Raw genomic sequence first — 20,524 nt, 5'->3', positions numbered from 1 at the left:
TTTGTATCTGTTGACCGCTAGATCTGTCCAGTTATTAACCAAGCATCTTATCTAACCTTCTCCCCGTATGTTTTTAAATAAACCATTGTACTTTACAAATAAACAAAATAATAAACCATGGGACTTCCGTTTCCGGTTCCCCGGGTGAGGTTGTGTGTCGTCTGAGCTCGTCTACGTCGATCAAAGTTAAGTTTTTTTTTTTCTCAAAGTGAAGTATTTTGTTTTGCTCTACTTGTGTCTACTGTGTTTCTGGTTCGATCGTGTTTTGCATTTCGTGCACAATTGTGTATTAGTCAGTCTGTTTGGTCGTTTGTGTTTTTGGGGCCTGGTTAACCTCGATGCCTGCACAGTCGCCTCTAATGATCTTTTGTTATTCACGTTCGACCTCTCTCTGGATTTTTCTTTTCACCCCCTCAGGCCGACTGGCACTGTCTTCAGGCAGCCATCAATCACCTGGACTGGTCTCCCATCTCCACTGCCTCTGACATAAACTCTTCCTGGGAATCTTCCAAAGAAAACTGCTCTCTCTCATGCACAGATTTATCCCATATCGTCTTCAGTTGTCATACACTTCCTCCCGTCCATGGTACACAGAATCTTGTGGTGAGGCAATTGCCATGAAACAACTTGCCTTCGCCTCATGGAAGGCAAATCCAAAGGAAGGCAATCTCAGTTCCTTTCACAAAGCTCGGAACAAGTGTGTGTCCACCCTCAGGACAGCCAGGAAACAATATCTCTCAACTCTCAACACTGAACTCTCAAACCTGTCTCCCTCTTCCAAATCCTGGTGGCGTCTGTTCAAATCTGTTTCTGATGTTTGTTCCCCTTCCATCCCCCCCCTCACCGCAAACGGCTACACAGCTGACTCCGCATGTGAAAAAGCTGAATGCCTCAACTCTGTGTTTGCCTCAAAATCTTGTGTCCCAAACCCATCTCTCTCTGTACCCACATACCCAGCTGCTCCTGGACTCTGTGTCCTTCTCTCCTGACAAGGTGGAAAAGTTTCTGTCTAACCTCGATTCTGATTCTGCAACAGGACCACATAGCATCAGCCCACAGGTCCTAAAATCCTGCTCTGTAGCTCTTTCACACCCTCTCTCTGTTCTCTTCACTCTCTCTTTTGCTTCAGGTCATTGGAAATCGGCCAACATTCCCGCTTTACATAAAAAGGTGCAAAAACAGATCCTTGCAACTAATCACCAATCAGCCTGCTCCCAATGATCAGCAAGGTCATGGAATCTATCATTGCTTCGGATATCAAATCCTTCCTCTTCTCCAATGGCTTGATCTCTGATCATCAATTTGGATTCAGACCAGGTCATTCTACTCTGGACATGCTGCTTCTGTTGTCTCAACAATGGATGGAGGTCCTCAATGCCAAACAGGAAATCAGAGTCGTCTCCCTTGTCATATATCGTGCCTTCGATACGGTCTGGCACCCCGCTCTGCTTACCAAACTCTCATCCTATGGAATCCATGGAAATCTCCACTCATGGCTTGCGGACTTCCTCTCTGGTCGTAGACAACGTGTGGCCCTGAATGGATTTCTCTCATCTCCCCATTCCTGTTCAGGCTGGAGTTCCTCAAGGCAGTGTTCTGGGCCCTGTGCTTTTTCTGGTCTTCATCAATGATCTTTCCGACTCTGGAAAACCCTCCCATCTACTTTCTCAACAATCCTCTCCAAGAAGTTCTGTCACTCAAGCTTTTGGGTCTCACTATCTGCCATGATTTCCTGGGAAAACCACATTTCCATGCTGGCCTCCAAAGCCAGTCACTGACTGGGCATCCTCCGTCGTGCGAAGTCCTTCCTTGGCACACCTGAGCTCCTCACCACATACAAGGCTTTCATCTGTAGCTCAATGGAATACTGCTCTCCACTCTGGGCTGGTGCTCCTGCCTCACACCTAGCTCGGCTTCACGCTGTAGAAACCAAAGCTTTCAGGATCATTGGTATCTGCCGCGATGAAGCTGATTCTGAGGGTCTTTCACTTACTCACCGCAGGCAGGTAGGTGGTCTTTCTGTCTTCTACCGACTCCTCTCCGGCCTTGCTCCCCCAGCTCTATCTGTGCTCTGTCTGTGCTCTGTCCCCCGAATATTCCTACAGGTCGCATAAGATCTGCCAGCAACCGTCTTGTGGTGAAACTCCCAAAATCAAGACTCTCTGCTCACCTTCATTCTTTCATTCCTCTTTTCTCCCACTTCTGGAACAAACTCCCTCACTCTCTTGAATCCCACTCCTCCATCCAGGTCTTTAAAACAGCTGTTCACCACCATCTCTTATCTTCCCCCATCCAAAACCTTGATCTTTTCTTCCCCCGTTAATTCACCCAAAATCCACATCTTTCAATCCCAGACTTCATTCCTGAAATTCCTTGTAGTGTCAATTTGTTTTGTACCGTGTACCCCTTCCCTCCCCCTCCCCTCTCCCTCCTAGCCCTCTCCCTTCGAACAGATCTCCCGATGTCGTTGTTCTCTACTGTTGTGCCTGTGTGCTTGGCGTTGACTACAGTGTTCCATGTGAAGAGCACCTTGAAATTGGTTTTATACACCCCATGCATTTACTTTTAATAAACATTGATTAATTTCGTATCTATTAATGGAGTACATCAAGATTAATTATAAACTGCATCTCAAAGCTTTCTAAAAAATGACTTCCTACCACTAGAGACCTAGTACACACGTCACTGGTTTGATGAATGACAGATTGGTACATTGCTTGACCTCAAGCACCTGTCAGGTAGCTACTTTTGGATTCCTAGCCATTGCAGCAGCCAGGATTGGCACCAAGTAATCAGGTACATTTATTTGTGAGAATAAAATAATGTATTTCGGTACAGCATAAGATCAGCCTGCGCAGACAACAAAAAGAAGATGGAATCAATATACAAAGCAGAATGCGGATATTTGTGAAGGGAAACCTTGCCTGAGCTTGCAGTATAGTAAACTATCTGCCATGGGTCTCACTATTTGCCATGATCTTTCCTGGGAAAACCACATTTCAAATCTGGCCTCCAAAGCCAGTCGCCGACTGGGCATCCTCTGTCGTGCGAAGTCCTTCCTTGGCACACCTGAGCTCCTCACCACATACAAGGCTTTCATCCGCAGCTCAATGGAATACTGCTCTCCCCTCTGGTCTGGTGCTCCTGCCTCACACCTAGCTCGTCTTCACGCTGTTGAAACCAAAGCGTTCAGAATCATTGGAATCTCCCGCGATGAAGCTAACTCCAAGGGCCTTTCACTCACTCACCGCAGGCAGGTTGGTGGTCTTTCCGTCTTCTACCGACTCCTCTCTGGCCTTGCACACCCTGCTATGTCTGTACTCTGTCCGCCAAATATTCCTGCAGGATACACAAGATCTGCCTGCAACCCTCTTCTGGTGAAACTGCCAAAATCAAGACTCTCTGCTCACCTTCACTCCTTCATTCCTCTTTTCTCCCGCCTCTGGAATAAACTCCCTCACTCTCTTCAATCCCACTCCACCCTCCAGGTCTTTAAAACAGCTGTTTACCACCATCTCTTATCCTCCCCCATCCAAAACCTTGATCTTTTCTACCCCCGCTAATTTCGGTCCCCTTGTGTTTTATACCTCTACCACCCCCCCCCCCCCCTTCCCACGCCTCACCCCCCCCCCCCCCAAGCCCTCTCCCTCCCACACATCTCCCTGCTCTCAAATGTTGTGTTTGTGTGCTTCCCCTTCTCTCCCCATCTTGTCTTCCGCTCCCTCTTTTTGTATATTTTGTTTGTCTGGTTGATTTGTTTGTGAAATAAATGTTAGCTCTTTCACGAGCCTCGATTCAGTATACAAAAAAAACAAACAAAAAAAACAAACAACAACAAGTTTGTGTTTGGAGAGAGTTGTGAAAAGGACAGGCCTGCACCGGTCTTGGGCCGTGGGAGTGTGGAATGGTGCACATTGCGTGATGGCAAGGAAGTATGAGGTACACACTTGTTGATCGTCTTATACGGGCCTATTTACCTTGTTTGGTTTTTTTTTTTTTTACTCAACAGAAAAGCTTATGATTGAAAGGTCGGTGGCACCTCATTCCGCCACGGCAGTAAACAAACTCTCATCAACTTTTATTTGATGAAATCTATCGTTTATCATGTCTGCTAATGCAGACTGACATATTCATAGAGACTAGTATTCTTTACAAAAACTTTACAAAAAAAACTTATGAAGGCTTGTTAAACATTCTTATGAAAAAAACTGATGAAACTGATGAATTATCTTTGAGTTTCCTTCTGTGTCCATCTTGTCCACCACATGCATCCTTTGTGTCCAACTTGTCCACCCCATGCATCCTTTGTGTCCAGCTTTTCCACCCCATGCATCCTTTGTGTCCAGCTTGTCCACCCCATGCATCGTTTGTGTCCAACTTGTCCACCCCATGCATCCTTTGTGTCCAGCTTGTCCACCCTATGCATCCTTTGTGTCCAGCTTGTCCACCCCATGCATCCTTTGTGTCCAGCTTGTCCACCCTATGCATCCTTTGTGTCCAGCTTGTCCACCCCATGCATCCTTTGTGTCCAGCTTGTCCACCCTATGCATCCTTTGTGTCCAGCTTGTCCACCCCATGCATCCTTTGTGTCCAACTTGTCCACCCCATGCATCCTTTGTGTCCAGCTTGTCCACCCTATGCATCCTTTGTGTCCAGCTTGTCCACCCCATGCATCCTTTGTGTCCAGCTTGTCCACCTTATGCATCCTTTGTGTCCAGCTTGTCCACCCCATGCATCCTTTGTGTCCAGCTTGTCCACCCCATGCATCCTTTGTGTCCAGCTTGTACACCCTATGCAACCTTTGTGTCCAGCTTGTACACCCTATGCATCCTTTGTGTCCAGCTTGTCCACCCCATGCATCCTTTGTGTCCAGCTTGTCCACCTTATGCATCCTTTGTGTCCAGCTTGTCCACCCCATGCATCCTTTGTGTCCAGCTTGTCCACCCTATGCAACCTTTGTGTCCAGCTTGTCTGCCCTATGCATGCATGTTTTTGTCATCTTTTTGTTTGTTATGTTCTGATGTGTTCGGTGCATGAGCTCTTCCATGAGCCTCGACTATTTATACAAAAAAGAAGTAAAACACTTCAATAATAAAGTTAATGACAGTATGAAAATAATAATCATACGATTTAAAAATACATGGAAATATAATGGTGCAGGATGAAATATAATGGTTAAAATACCTGTTGTTGTTGTTGTTGTTGTTGTTGTTGTTGTTGTTGTTGTTGTTTAATCGTGCAGGAGAGTTAGGATATGAATGCAATGGGAGAACTAAAATAAAAACAACTGGGTGGAGTTAAAAGAATAAATAGCGAATCCTATCAGCAATGTTTGCTAGCAATATTATAAGTAGCGGGCAAGTGGGAAATACCTGGACAGAAAGAGACTGGTTTGTGATGTAATGCTTTTTCACGACTGTTCGTTTGTTCTCCGCAGCAAGCAGAGGTCACAAAGTCTGCGAACACCGTCACTGGAGAAATTCAGGTAAATTTCTTTCTTGCCCGTGAAGCAAAGATACTTTTCTAGTTTTTGTCATTCTTTTACTCCTAAGTGTATGTCGAATTGTGGTGCTTTTTAAGCTCTTAATTTGTCATTATAACTGAGTTTGACAAAACTATTTTGGAGGCACATTTGGCTTTATGGTTCATTCGACTCCATGTAGGGGCAGAGTAGTTTAAGATTAAAACATAAGTGGAGAGTAGAGGGCAAAGTGATTGAGCAAAATGCGCATGTTCGAACTGAATTGAAGGTTGACATAAATACTTTTCTTTTACTTATTTTTAATACAGGAGCAAGGCTCGTGGAATAGCAAGGTCTAGCTGACAGTGCAATGTATCCTTTAGGCAAAACAGGATGATTTTGAACCCAGAGATGACATGACACATGCCAGAGCTATCCTGATACACAAATTACAGTCAAGGTAAAAATAATAATACCAAGGAGAAAAAGACATAAAATGTCATAGCCCCCATGGTTTTAGTAATTTTGCTGTTCGGAGTTAAAGGCCGCCAGTCGGCCATGTTTGGTCGGATGACAAAACAAAATCTTCTGCATAATTATGTATCCTCTCATGAAATGTGCTTGTGCCAACTTTGAACAAAATCAGTCCATGCATGTTCAAGAAATGGTTGGGGACACATTTAAGTGACAAAACGGCCGCCAGTCGGCCATCTTGGATTTGATCTCGAAAAAAAATGACATGCATATGTAAGCCATTATTCCTTATCTGTGTGCCAAGTTGGAACAAAATCAGTCCATGCATGGCGAGATATGGTTGGGTACACATTGAAGTACAAAATGGTTGCCAGTCGGCCATCTTTGATCTCATCATGAAGCAAAATGAGGTGCATAGGTATGCCATCATGCATTGTCTTTGTGCCAGGTACGAACAAAATCGGTCCATACTTTTCCGAGATATGGTTGCGGACGCAGGCATGCACAGATGGATGGTCCGACAGACGAGACACAATCCATAAGCCTCTGTTTCAGACTAAGTCCAACGGGGGCTAATAACGAAAAAGTGTCCCAAAATGCAAAGCCCATCCATGCTTTGTACTTGAACTAAACTTGATGAAATCAACAGCGAACTAGAGCAATGTGACTGTGTCGCCAATATGCCTCCGCAATAAATAGTCCGCATAGTCCCTGCATGTGACAACGGGTAGATGCCCTCGTTCACTGTCCTAAAATAAACAAGTTTGATTTAAATCCCTTCAGCTGTTTTCAAGTATCACATTTCCACCAGCCATGACAGATTTTACATCGATCAGTGAAGCGGTTTCAGAGAAGGGATTTTATCGTCTTTCAAGCTAATATGGCTACCACACCACATCAAATATGACCTTAAAAATGTACACTCAGCATATGTATGGGTAGGGGATCACGTTTGTGAAGTTTCGTGTTGATCGCATAAGGTTCGTTTTTCTATCCAAGATGGCTGCCAAACCATGTGACCTACGATGTCATAATTTTCAAACTATATGCAACAATGGTGTTAGATGACATTTGTAAAATTCCGCATCGATAGGGTAAGCGGTTTCAGAGATATAATTATTTAATATTTTGCTTCAATCCAGTATGGCTGCTACACCATGTGACCAATGATATTTTCATCATCAACTTTAAATCACCATTCCTAGTCAATGACACACGTAAAGTTTTGAGTCAATCGATTTGGTGGTTTGGGAGAAGATTTTTAACTCAACTGGACAACCGTCCAGTTGAGTTCATCACATACTGAACCCTCCCGCGTCCGTCGTCTGTCGTTGTCGTCTGTCGTCTGTCGTCCGTTAGCTTTTCGACGTTAACACTACAGCGTCCACAAATATCAACCGATTCTGATCAAACTTGACAGGCAGCATCCTTACCTCAAGGACCAGGTTGGTATTACATTTCAGCCCGATCCGTTGAAAAATGGCGGACGTAGGCGACCATTTTGTTTTTGGTCATGAAAACGACGTTAACACTCTAGCGTCCACAAATATTAACAGATTTTGATCAAACTTAGAATGTTTAACCCTTACCACACAAGGTAGGTTGCTATTGCATTCCAACCCGATTTGTCACAAAATGGCCGCCATAGGCCGCCATATTGTTTTCAGCTCCGAAACGACGTTAAGACTTTAACGTCCACAAATATTTATGGATTTTGATCAAACTTGGTGTGTGAGACTCTTACCACATAAGGTAGGTTGCTGTCGCATGTCAACCCGATCTGTCACAAAATGGCCGCCTTAGGCCGGGCTATTTTTTCAGCTCTGAAGCGACGTTAACAATCTAGCGTCCACATATATTGACGAATTTTCATCAAACTTGGCATGTGAGACCCGACCTACTTTAAAGTTGTCCAGTCAGTTCATAGTTGAGTTCTGCTTCCCTGGAAGCTCTAGTTTTTTAAAAAGGTTTTAGGTTAAATCCAAGATGGTTGCCATACCACGTGACCTATGACGTCACAATTATCATGAAAACATTCTGCATGGGTGTCACTCGTACCCTGAAAGTTTCGCCTCTTACATGAAATTAGACATCAAGACAAAATACTACAACGAATCGAAGAATTTTATGAACCGTTTTATGAACGTGACAAAGGGGTGAAGAGTTGGATCAAACAACAGCCGAAGAGACACCAGACGACACAAACCAGGAAGTTAAACATGCATTACAAACCCTGGAAAGGCCCCAGGGCAGGATCATGTATTAATAGACACAATTATGGAAGAAGAAGACACCATCACAGTCCAGATTGCTAAACTAGAGGGTGATACAGTTTGATCAAGACAAGGGAAAGTCCCCAAGCAATGGAGACAAGCCGACATGATTATCCTCTTCATAAAGGGAGGCAAACGGGATCTTAAGAACTAGCGTCCCATCAGCCGACTTTCAAATATATATATAAACTTTTCACAAAGGTCCTGACCAATGGGACGGAATGCATTCGAGATAGCAACCGACCAACGGAGCCAGCGGACTTCAGACGTGGATATTCCACCATTGATCGCATACACACCATCAATCAACTGAAGGGAAAATGTCAGGAATATAATAAACCTGTCCGCTTGGTATTTGCCGATTATAATAAGGCATTCGATTCGACAAACACATTCGGTGCGAGATGCATTACATCAACGAGTGGAGAGGAAATACCCTAAATTACTGATCCAACATGGCTGCCAATCCACAATGTGTGACTTACGATTTTTGCCCGGGAGGGGTGGGGGGAGAACTTGCCAATGTTCCCGAAGGGAGCGGGTGTTTCTAGTCTTGGAGGGAATCGAACTTGGGAAATGGAAATAGGCAGGACACATTAGCAGAAGGTCAGGTAACAGGTGGACAACAGGAGTGACAACATGGAGACCAATGGACGGCAACAGGAACAGGGAAGGCCGTGCCGAAGATGGAGGGATGAAATGAACAAATATTTGGGAAGATTCAATTGGTACAACAAAGCAAGAGACCGAGGAACATGGCGTCAACATGCTGAGGCTTTCGTCCAGCAGTGGACTGCTAATAGCCGAGGATGATATTCTCATAATAAATGATGGTTGAAAATTTAATGACAAAAGCTCAGCTGGTGAACATGAAAGCATCTCAAGATGCAAGAGGAACAAAAGAAAGAAACACAGAAGCGATTACAAAGCATGGCCGTCCCGTGCTGCGCAGCAGCGGACGCACTAATGTGAGCTATTTGTACTTACTGTGACTTTGCCCTTTGACATTTTGACCTATTTATTAATTAATCCTTTCCATGTTATCACAGTAAAGGTTTGTTGAAAATTCGATGGCGAAAACTCAAATGGAAGAAAATAGTTATGGCCTGGACACACATGCACACATATACACACACACACACACACACACACACACACACACACACACACACACACACACACACACACACACACACACACACACACACACACATACACACACATATACACATGCACACACACACACACACACACACACACACACACATACACACACATATATACAGACACACACACATACACACACACACACACACACACACACACACACACACACACACACACATACATACACACACACATACACATGCATACACATGCATACACACACACACACACACACACACACACACACACATATACACACACACATACACACACACACACACACACACATACACACACATATATACAGACACACACACATACACACACACACATACATACATGCACACACACACATACACATGCATACACACACACACACTGTATACAGACACACCACATATAAGGTGGATACTTTGAGTCCTGAGTGGGCTCCGTTCCACTTTCTGAAACCTCCACATGGAGGTGTCAACCAACCCCGCATGTGGATGTGACATACGTGATTGCAAAACCCCGTCTGCCTGCGCAAATAAAACATTTTAATAACAGTGACAATAATAAATGTGATTATAATAATTGATCGTGTATTTCTCGTTTATGCCACCAGTTACAGTTCATCTATGAACGGCAAGCAGAGAACCTTTTGGTGCACGTGCTGCAGGCCCGAGGCCTTGCACTGCGCAGTGACAATACGTATTCAGACCCCTACGTGAAGGTGTACCTTCTTCCTGGGCGCGGGTGAGTAAAACACCAGGTGCAGGCTTCAGCTGCACAACCTTAGTCTGTGCTTGCAGGCCCACTTATTTGTGAACAACAATTTTTGTCTCCCTGTTTCGGTATTTGGTTCCGGATCTTCTGCAGACAAGTCATGGTGGTGCAAAACAAAAGGTATTTGCACGTGTGTTTCATGTACTGGATGCTCGATGATTTGTGTTTTCAGATCTTCAGCAATGATTTTTAGCCGCGTCGCAGACGCTGGTCATAGAGTGCCCTCTGCTGTTGTTGTTGTTGTTCTTCTTGTTCTTCTTCTTGTTATTGCAGAGAAGACAAAACCTCAAAGCTCCACCCATTCTGGGAACCATAGCTCCACCCATTCTGGGAGAGGCTTCATATAAACAAATATCCACCATTTTATTAACTCGCATAGCTTTGAGGCCTGTTTTGTAGGCCCGTGGTGTCTTCCTCTCTCACACAGTTTTATTTCAAATCAAATTCGATATATCATTTCATTTTTCACAGTCGCTAACATAGTTTTAGACTCGGTTAAAAAAAAACGGGAAGAAAATCCGATGAAAGTTGCCCTTTATAGAACGAAATGAATTCTCAAAGGCCTGTAACTTCAAGTCCATTGAGATAATTTTTTTTTAAATCGCGGCATGGTCAGTCATACACCGCCCGAAATAAGAGATGGGAAAATGCCGAGATATATATATTTTGTTTAAATCGCGGCATGCTCAGTCATACACCGCCCGAAATAACAGACGGGAAAATGCCGAGATATATATATATTTTGTTTAAATCGCGGCATGCTCAGTCATACACCGCCCGAAATAACAGACGGGAAAATGCCGAGATATATATATTTTGTTTAAATCGCGGCATGGTCAGTCATACACCGCCTGAAATAACAGACGGGAAAATGCCGAGATATATTAAAAATTCGTCGCCACACACGGGAAATTGCCGAGATATATTTTCACTTTGCACAAAAATAACATCAAGTAATCGAATCAATAGGAATGTCCTGTGCCTATAACATCGACGTTATAGGCACAGCTGCATCTAGGCATTGTGTAACATCGACGCGGCTTTTGTTTTAATTAAAACTTTTTGTACTTGTTATCATTACCCTTATTTAATGTCATGGTTTTACATTCACATTGTATTTTCGCAGCAGCTTTGGTGAGAGCAAACGTGACATCCGCCCAGAGCAGCACTTTTTAGGGATGGCCAAATTGTTGCATCTACAGTCGTGGCCAAAAATATTGGCACCCTTGCACTTTAAAAAAAAATAATGCAACATTTCTTCCACAAAATTGTTGAAATTGAAAAAAAAATTGGTATCCACACATGTAATTATTTGGTTTGCAGTGGAACAAAGCAAAAAAGCTGAAAAAATCACTAAATCTTAGCTTATTCCACATAGAAATCCTAAAATGGCCCGGACAAAATTATTGGCACCTTTTAGAAGTTGTGAGAAACAATTAGATTTCAAGCAGGTGATTCTCCTTTACTTTGGAATTGAACTCACCTGTAGTGAGTTGCAGGTGCCTGCGATATAAAAATCACTCATTCAACCAGTTTGAATGGAGAAAAGGAATCATTCTGCTGTTTTTTGTCACTGTGTTCCGCAATGAGCATGGAGAAAAGAAAGAAAACCAGAGAATTGTCTGAGAAGGTCAGACACAAGATTGTAGCCAAGCATGGACAATCTCAAGCCTACAAGTCCATCTCCAGAGACCTTGATGTTCCTGTGTCCACCGTACGTAATGTTATCAGGAAGTTTAAGGCCCATAGCACTGTAGCCAACCTCCCTGGACGTGGCCGCAAGAGAAAACTTGATCGAAGATTGCAGTGCAGGGTTGTTCAAATGGTGGAGAAATCACCTCGATCAACTGCCAAACAGATTCAAGTTGACCTTCAGACACAAGGTACGACAGTTTCAACTCGCACCATCCGTCGCCAACTCAATGAAAGGGGGTTCTGTGGGAAGGAGACCGAGGAGGACCCCACTGCTGAGAAAGCCCGATGGGAGTTTTCCAAAACACAACAGAACAAGCCAAAATCCTTCTGGGAGAATGTCCTGTGGACAGATGAGACCAAATTAGAGCATTTTGGTAAAACACATCATCTCTATGTTTACAGAAAACAAAACGAAGCCTTCAAAGAAAATAACACCTTCCCTGCAGTCAAACATGGAGGAGGTTCAGTGATGTTTTGGGGTTGCTGTGCTGCCTCTGGCACTGCATGCCTTGAATGTGTGCATGGTATCATGAAATCAGGAGATTACCTCGGCATTTTGGAGCGCAATGTTCAACCCAGTGTCAGAAAGCAGGGTCTCCATCGGAGGTCATGGTTCTTGCAGCAAGAAGAGCAGGACAATGTCATGGGTCTTGCAACAGGACAATGACCTCAAACTCACTTCAAAAAGCACCCATGAGTCCAGATCTAAATCCCATTGAATACCTGTGGGGAGATCTGAAAACAGCAGTTGGGAGAAGGCACCCTTCAAATCTGGGAGAACTGGAGCAGTTTGCACAAGAAGAGTGGGAGGTGTCGGAAGCTCATTCATGGCTATAGGAAGTGTTATTTTGTCCAAAGACTGCGCTGCTAAATATTAAGTCTAGGGTGTCAATAATTTTGTCAATGCCATTTATTTTTATTTTTTTAGTTAAAAGGATATATTAAGTTCTGAATCAAAATCACAGGTTCTGTAATATTAACAGTGAAATAAATAATTGTGGAGACCAAATACTTTCGTCAATTTCAATTTGTTTTTCGATAAAATTGTGAGTTATTTGAAAAAAGTGCAAGGGTGCAAATATTTTTGTAGTGTAGCAGCATAGCAAACCTGTTGTGCATTTTGTGATACAAGCACCAAATTTGGCACAAATGTACATTAATATGTTGCGAACATTTTCAGATATTGGGCCACTTGAAATTCCGTAATTTTTTTTTTCAAATTTTTTCAAATTTCGTAATTTCAAATTTTTCGGGTGACACCGTCACAATTTCAGTCTTCGAGGCCGGCCGATATAGTGGGGCGGCTTAGCCCAAATATTCAAAAGAATTGTGCATTTTGTGATACAAGCACCAAATTTGGCACAAATGTACATTAATATGTTGCGAACATTGTGTGGTCAGCAATGAAGACGAGAGTCTGAATTACATGTATGCAAAAGACCTTGTGAACCAGTGAAGCAAATACACGGGTAAGCATGAATTAAATCTAGGGCATGATATAATTTCCATGATGTTTACCTCTACACTCAATGGTGGAAGGAGGTAATGTTTTGATCCCAGCTTGTCTGTATGTCTGTTTGTCTGTTAGTCCACAAAATTCCAGACAAAGCTTGTAGTAGTGGTAGTTGTAGTGGTAGTGGTGATAACAGAAATTGTTATATAGAACTGAACTTATATTATTATTATATGCAGAAAATAACTTCATTTCTATATGCCCTGCAGTGCACAGGTTAATTGGTTTATGCACTGAAGGGGTCACCCTGGTGTGCACTGCTGTGTTCTGCCTCACTGAGTTGTTCAGGTATGATGTACTCAGCACAAGCTTCCGGTCGGCCTGGAGGTGGGGGTGCGGGGCCTGTCACGGAACGTCAAAACAAACGGCCTGCCGGGGCCGCCCAAAAGTCGGGCGTGAGGGGCGCGTCCACTAATGGAACGCCTCTCGCTTCCCAGATCGAGGGCCACGTGGTCAGGAGAACCTCGTCCCTTCCGGTCACACTTTGCCTATCGGCCGGCCTCGAAGACCGAAATTGTGACGGTGTCACCCGAAAAATTTGAAATTACGAAATTTGAAAAAATTTGAAAAAAAAAATTACGGAATTTCAAGTGGCCCAATATCTGAAAATGTTCGCAACATATTAATGTACATTTGTGCCAAATTTGGTGCTTGTATCACAAAATGCACAATTCTTTTGAATATTTGGGCTAAGCCGCCCCACTATTGGCCACGGCTGATCTATCTGCACTTCTGAGGACCTTTTTCCCATGGTGCACTATAGACTCAGTTACAACACCAGGACATTGTGGGTGGCAGCGCAGGGAGGGGTTGAACTGTGCAAATGGCCCCGCCCTCTGTCCGCTGGCCAATGGTTGCGGCCAAGGTTGTGCTGGAGAGAGGGGGCGGGCAAAAAGAACTGCAGGGTATGCTGGGAAACTAACTTCAAAACAAAGCTCTGCCGCCTCGGTGTACAGTATCTCATTGACTCATTCCCTACCGGGAAGACCAAGCTGTCAGCAACGTTGATCTTGGGAAACTGTAAACATTTGTTTGTTTGCATTCATCAGTTGTTCTACCCATACTCCCACACAGGTCACACACTCCCATATCGAAATATAATTTACAAATGTTTGCTATTTCTCCAAAATTAGTGGAATAACATCGTAGAGGAGGCGAAAATCAAGGCTGCCATTTTTTGTGAACGAATGGGAATGTCCACTGAGTGTAGGATAAGGAGTAAGAAGAGAAATGCCAGTGGAAGTAACTGTGGACACGGATCTATTGCAAGATATGGAAGGCCTAATAAATCCTTAATATTTTGTGAAATGGGGATTTGAGGAATTTTTCCCGAACATTCCCATCACCCTGAGGACATTCCTGACCATGTGTGTGAGCGTTGCAGCGTGTGAGAGGAGCTTCTCCAAACTGAAACTGGTTAAGACCTACTTCAGGTCCACAATGAGCCACTCTCTGCTCAGTAATCATTGGAATCATTGGAATCAAATAATTCTTTCAGAATCATTGGAATCTCCCGCGATGAAGCTAACTCCGAGGGCCTTTCACTCACTCACCGCAGGCACGTTGGTGGTCTTTCTGTCTTCTACCGACTCCTCTCTGGCCTAGTTCCCCCAGCTCTGTCTGTGCTCTGTCCCCCAAATATTCCTGCAGGTCGCACAAGATCTGCCAGCAACCCTCTTATGGTTGAACTGCCAAAATCAAGACTCTCTGCTCACCTTCACTCCTTCATTCCTCTTTTCTCCCACCTCTGGAACAAACTCCCTCACTCTCTTCAATCCCACTCTTCCCTCCAGGTCTTTAAAACAGCTGTTCACCACCATATCTTATCTTCTCCCATCAAAAACCTTGATCTTTTCTACCCCCGTTAATTCACCCCAGATCCACTTTTCTGAAATACCGACTTCTTTCCTGGAAGTCCTAGCTGTGTCCATGTGGTTTTTACGTCTCCCACCCCACACCCCTCTTTCCCATGACTCCTCCCCCCAAGCCCTCTCCCTCCCACAGATCTCCCGATGTCCCTGCTCTCAAATTCTCTCCTTCTTTACTTTTCTATCAATGCAGCTCTTTTATTTGGCCTGGCCTCGATGAGGACGACATAGTCTGTGCCTGGAGCCTTCTACATAAAAAAAAAAAGGTTGTACTTGTGTGCTTTCCTCTCTCTCCCCATCCTGTCTCCCGCTCCCTTTATTTCGGCTTATCTGTCCGATTGTTTTTTTTTGTCATTAATGTTACCTCTTACACGAGCCTCAATCTTGTATACAAAAAAACCCCCAAAAAAACCTGCAATCCTCCATTAAGCATGAACTAGCCGAGCGAATTGACTTCAAAGCTATGACAGACGAGTGTGCCTCACTGAAGGCTAGGAAGAGGTGAACCATACAGTCACAACAACAACTGCCCGCTTAGTAGGCCAATGACAATTTAGAAAGGTGAAAATTTGAGATCTCACCCCGAGGGTCAATTTTCCTTGATACACCACTGTGTTAGCGTCGATTTACCCAGGGTTATCACTAAATTTTAGACAAAACAGTCACTTTTATGTCGCATAAGCTAAAGGATTAAGCAATCCAAGGAATGCTTTCAATATGTCAGTGGCACATATTGTCAGGCAGTGTATCACTGGCAGTGTGTATTTTGTACACTGGTTTATGCTGGTATGCCGATGATTTCCTTATGGAATTAATTTCCCATTATTTAGGATTTTATAATATTGGATGAGGCTAGACGCTAGCTGTATATATGGAGTGAAATAAAAGGTGACAAGTGGGAATGCCAGAAGGTGGATTTTAAATCCATTGGCATGGAATGATCTGGAGCTATTGAGTGATACCTATAGTTAGGCTTTCTGGAACCTTCTTTGGGAAGGTTGTAAAAATTAATATGAATACGCATTGCGTAGAGTGGGAGCTTCGTCGACAATAGTCAGTCGATCGAGTACGCAGCCCTCACAAACATCTGTAGGCCTAGGCCTAGCTAGGCTAGGTTGTTTGATCCTGGGCTTAGAATTAAAATTCAAATTAATTTTATTGAATGGATAGATTGGGATAGAATGCAGGACTTACCTACTGTAGGCTATATAGTCTAGACTTCTAGTCGACTGGACCAGGTATGTCGGTCCGACTGGCAGGTACGTACTGAAATGGGTGTGCCTGGCTTAAATGAAGTTGGTGTAGCTGGTGGAAAAAAGAAGTCGGTGTAGCTGACATAAATGATGAGCGGTTTCGAATTCAAAATCCGTTCTGTACAGTAATGCATTGTAATTTATTGATTTTAATCACCAGAACCAACAAGAAGAACCACCTTTAGAGGCCATTTTTCCCCACAGAGCAGGGGTTGGCCTTTTTAGTGCACCATGGTCCCCTTTTTGAAGCATTGTTTTATAGCTGGATGCCCTTCCTGCCGCCAACCCTGTTGGTCGCCTCTTGCGACACACAGGGAATTACCAGTGATCTGGTACTCAATTTGCCGACCTCGGAAGGATGACAGGCTGAGTCAACCCACTTGGCGTTAGTTCAGCGTTTGACCGGGATTCGAACCCAGGGTCCTCGGATCTCAAGCCGGAACTCTAACCGCTAAGCCAACACCGAGCTGTAATGGAGTATATAGGTTACATATATCTGAGAGTGAACAATATATATTAAAGAAGATCTGGATATGAACACACACACACACACACACAAACGCGTGCGCATGCATACATGCACACATACATATGCGCGCCAGGCCAAAGCAAGATCACGTGAGCAAGATGGCGGATCATGGAAGGGACAAGATGGCGGATCATGGAAGGGACAAGATGGCGGATCATGGAAGGGACAAGATGGAAGATCATGGAAGGGACATTTCAAATGACAACATGAAATTTTGTTCCCAAGGAAATGGGGAAAAATTAGAATTTTTGTTTTTGTGAAATTAGAAAAAAAAAATTCTTCTGAAATTTGAAATGAATATGAAATTTTGAATGGATTTACATGTACATGCAATTGGCATAGAGGTTCGCTTACGAAGCTCTCTGTAAAGGAAGGTAAGAAGACTCCACATGCAAATGTCAGAGTTTCTTAAGGCAGAACACGATATGTGCTTACTTTTTGTTGTTTTTTTGTGTGTTTGTTGTTGTGATTTTGTGTCCAGTGTTGTGTATTTTGTATCACTTAAAGTTGCAGTTGTGTTTGTAGCTGATTATTAGGTAATTGTATTCGTTTTATTTGGAAGTGATGAGGTAAAGCCGAGTTGTTTGTCCAAGTCTTTTTTGGATTTTGGTTCAGGTCCGGATGCAGATCCGGCCTATCATTGGGATGAAAAGCGTAAACTGTTCAGCCTGGCGGGGGTATGCTCTCTACCGAGTGCCATTCTAGTTATTTAAGTGATTCTTCACCATTGGGAGATAGGGCCAAAAACGATACACAGCAGGATATCTCAAAAAGTTGTTAGGGTTGTTAGGGTTAGGGTTAGGGTTGTTAGGGTTAGTTGTGGATGGATTTGGACGAAACTTGGTGGACCGGTTTGGTGTCTGACAAGGACGATTCGATTCAATTTTGATGAAGATCTGAATATGGATTCGGAGATAAGAATTATTTAATTTTTTAACTGATTATTCAACATTGGAAGATAGGGCCAAAAACGATACATAGCAGGATATCTCAAAAAGTTATGGATGGATTTGGACGAAACTTGGTGGACACGTTGGGAGTGTGACAAGGACTAATCGATTCGATTTTGGTGAAGATCTGAATATGGATTCGATGTGAGAATTATTTAATTTTGGAAGTGATTCTTCACCATTCCATTGAGTAAAAAAAAAATGTTTTTTTTTTTGGGCCCCTTTTTTTGAAGCAATGTTTTACGGCCGGATGCCCTTCCTGCCGCCAACCCTTTTTGTCGCCTTTTTACGACAAACAGGGAATTACCAGTGAACTGGTACTCAAGTTCACTTGGACTGGAACTGGAACCAGTTCACAAACAGTTCACAACTGGAACCATTGAGTGATAGAGTTAAAACCGATATATAGTTAATTTTGTAATGACGTCTCGATTGACAAATTTTCTAATGGGCTCCTACTTTTGCACGCCACTGTATATCCTCGGGAGATGACAGGTATTTCTTCTGAAGTAATATAACTGATTTATCAATTAATCCAAAATCCCTTTCAAACCATCAATTGAATGGAAAAAAACCTAACAATCTTTAGTGAACATACGACCGGCGTTTACATCTCCAACAACACCTCAATTGTCGCCATATTCGTCTGAATCGTTCCCATATGGCTCGAAACGATATGGCTCCATAATTCCTCCATAAAAGCGTTTCCATCTCTAATTTGGTCTCCAATAGTTTCTTCCAAATCCCACTGATCAGTTGCAACATACTGAGAAACTTTAGAGTTGCCAAGGATGGTGGCATCAATATTGGAATCCGAGCTCAACATGCACTGTTTCTCTATGTAAGCCGCCACTTCAATCAAGGGGGATTCTGAATGTGATGGCACTGGCGAAAATCAACACCTTCGGGCTTTTCGGCACTTTGTGATTGGCAAAAAAACAAAAACCAAGAAGACGTCATATGGAGCACGATACTTGCAAAATCCGCCCCCCACCCCCAAGAAAAAAAATTCCAATGATACAGCAAATTGTCTATTTCATCAAGATTAAAATTGACAATCTTGATCAAAACTCGGGTCAACAGGAAGAAAAGTGACGATTTTTCAGATGAAAAATGATGATTTTGTAAGGTTGACCTTGAGTTGACCTTTGACCTTTTGACCTCAAAAATAGGTAGTTTCCCTATTTAGTGCCTCAATGTACAAATGCTGTTCTATTTTCAAGTCAATTGGATGAAAATTGAGGATTTTAAAAACTTGGCCTATGTTGACCTTTTGGCCTATGTTGACCTCAAAAATAGTTGGTGGTTGAATTCAGTGACCATATATGTAAATCCTCTTAGAATTTCGGGTCAATCAAATGAAAATTGGTGATTTTAGAAATTCGGCCTATGTTGACCTTTTGACCTATGTTTACCTAAAATGTAATTTGTGGTTGAATTCAGTGACCAGATATGCAAGTCATCTTCAAATTTCAAGTCAATTGGATGAAAATTGAGGATTTTAGAAATTCGGCCTATGTTGACCTTTTGGCCTATGTTGACCTCAAATATACTTGGTGGTTGAATTCAGTGACCAGATATGCAAGTCCTCTTCAAATTTCAAGTCAATCGGATGAAAATTGAGGATTTTAGAAATTTGGGTGACCTTTGGCCTATGTTGACCTTTTGACCTTTTGACCCCAAAAACACTGGCCTTCTGAATTGAGACGACCTATACATCTTGGTGAAGTTTCGTGACGATCGCTTTTGAATTGTGACCTGTAGGCTGGTGACAAACAAACAGACAAACAGACAGACAGACAGAACCACAAACGCAACCGACCAATATACTTGAAAAATCTTCGATTTTGCAAGTAATCAATTTGGCCTTCAAATTCGACCAAATGAATGATTTTCACTGGTTTCAGTAACAAATAAATTGCGTTTGAGTTTTCCTGTTTGGAGATTGATGTTTAAATCCGTGACGAAAATTAATATGAGAGTGCACCACGGCAAGGACGGGCCAAATGTCCTCATTTCTTTGCTCCCTGTTTTGTAAATCTTGACAAGGTTCGAACGTTAAATGTACTGATAACTATAGGTTTTCTGCATCTTAGGAATGGAAATGGCCCCACTTCTATATTATCAGGTCTGACTCTTCCTAAAGGATTTGGAGCCACACCGTCATTGTTCCTCATGAAAGTGAAAGGCTGAGCAGCAGGACCACCTGTGACGGGGGCTTTAACCCTGGAGCTGTAGGTTGTGTTTATCATGTATATTGTATAGTCGATACCTATTAGTAGCAACTGCTCGGAATTCCTAACTGCACGGTGTTTTTAAATGTGACACTAGCACTATAATTGCTGGATGGTCATTGGCTCTGCAGAGTTCATACGCGCTTTGACAGGTCTTGTTTTTAACCCCGTCGGGTGTCTAGCCGCCCTCCTCAGCAGAACAAACCTGGTGGGGGGATCAGTTTTCCCTCCGACCATCCTACCATACAGCGGGTGGTACTAGATTACATGGTACCAGTAGCAGGTCTCCAGAACTGGCCATAACTGACCTAACCTGTGACCTGACCCTCAATATACTTATAT

General features: G+C 43.2%; 1 protein-coding gene across 1 annotated transcript in view; it reads left to right on the top strand.

Annotated features, from left to right (window-relative positions):
- Window positions 1-20,524, top strand: part of PCLO (piccolo presynaptic cytomatrix protein) — a 214,747-nt gene that overhangs the window by 105,893 nt on the left and 88,330 nt on the right. The window contains exons 16-18 of the mRNA XM_078786299.1: window positions 5,445-5,485; window positions 9,980-10,110; window positions 10,234-10,260. Coding sequence (XP_078642425.1) covers window positions 5,445-5,485; window positions 9,980-10,110; window positions 10,234-10,260 — 199 coding nt within the window. The remainder of the gene's footprint in view (window positions 1-5,444; window positions 5,486-9,979; window positions 10,111-10,233; window positions 10,261-20,524) is intronic.

This window comes from Myxine glutinosa, chromosome 11 (genome assembly GCF_964187855.1).
Source record: "Myxine glutinosa chromosome 11, kmMyxGlut1.1, whole genome shotgun sequence".
NCBI classification, from domain to species: Eukaryota; Metazoa; Chordata; class Myxini; order Myxiniformes; family Myxinidae; genus Myxine; species Myxine glutinosa.
The sequence above is the reverse complement of the archived record's forward strand: the minus strand, read 5'-3'. Positions and strand labels throughout refer to the sequence as shown.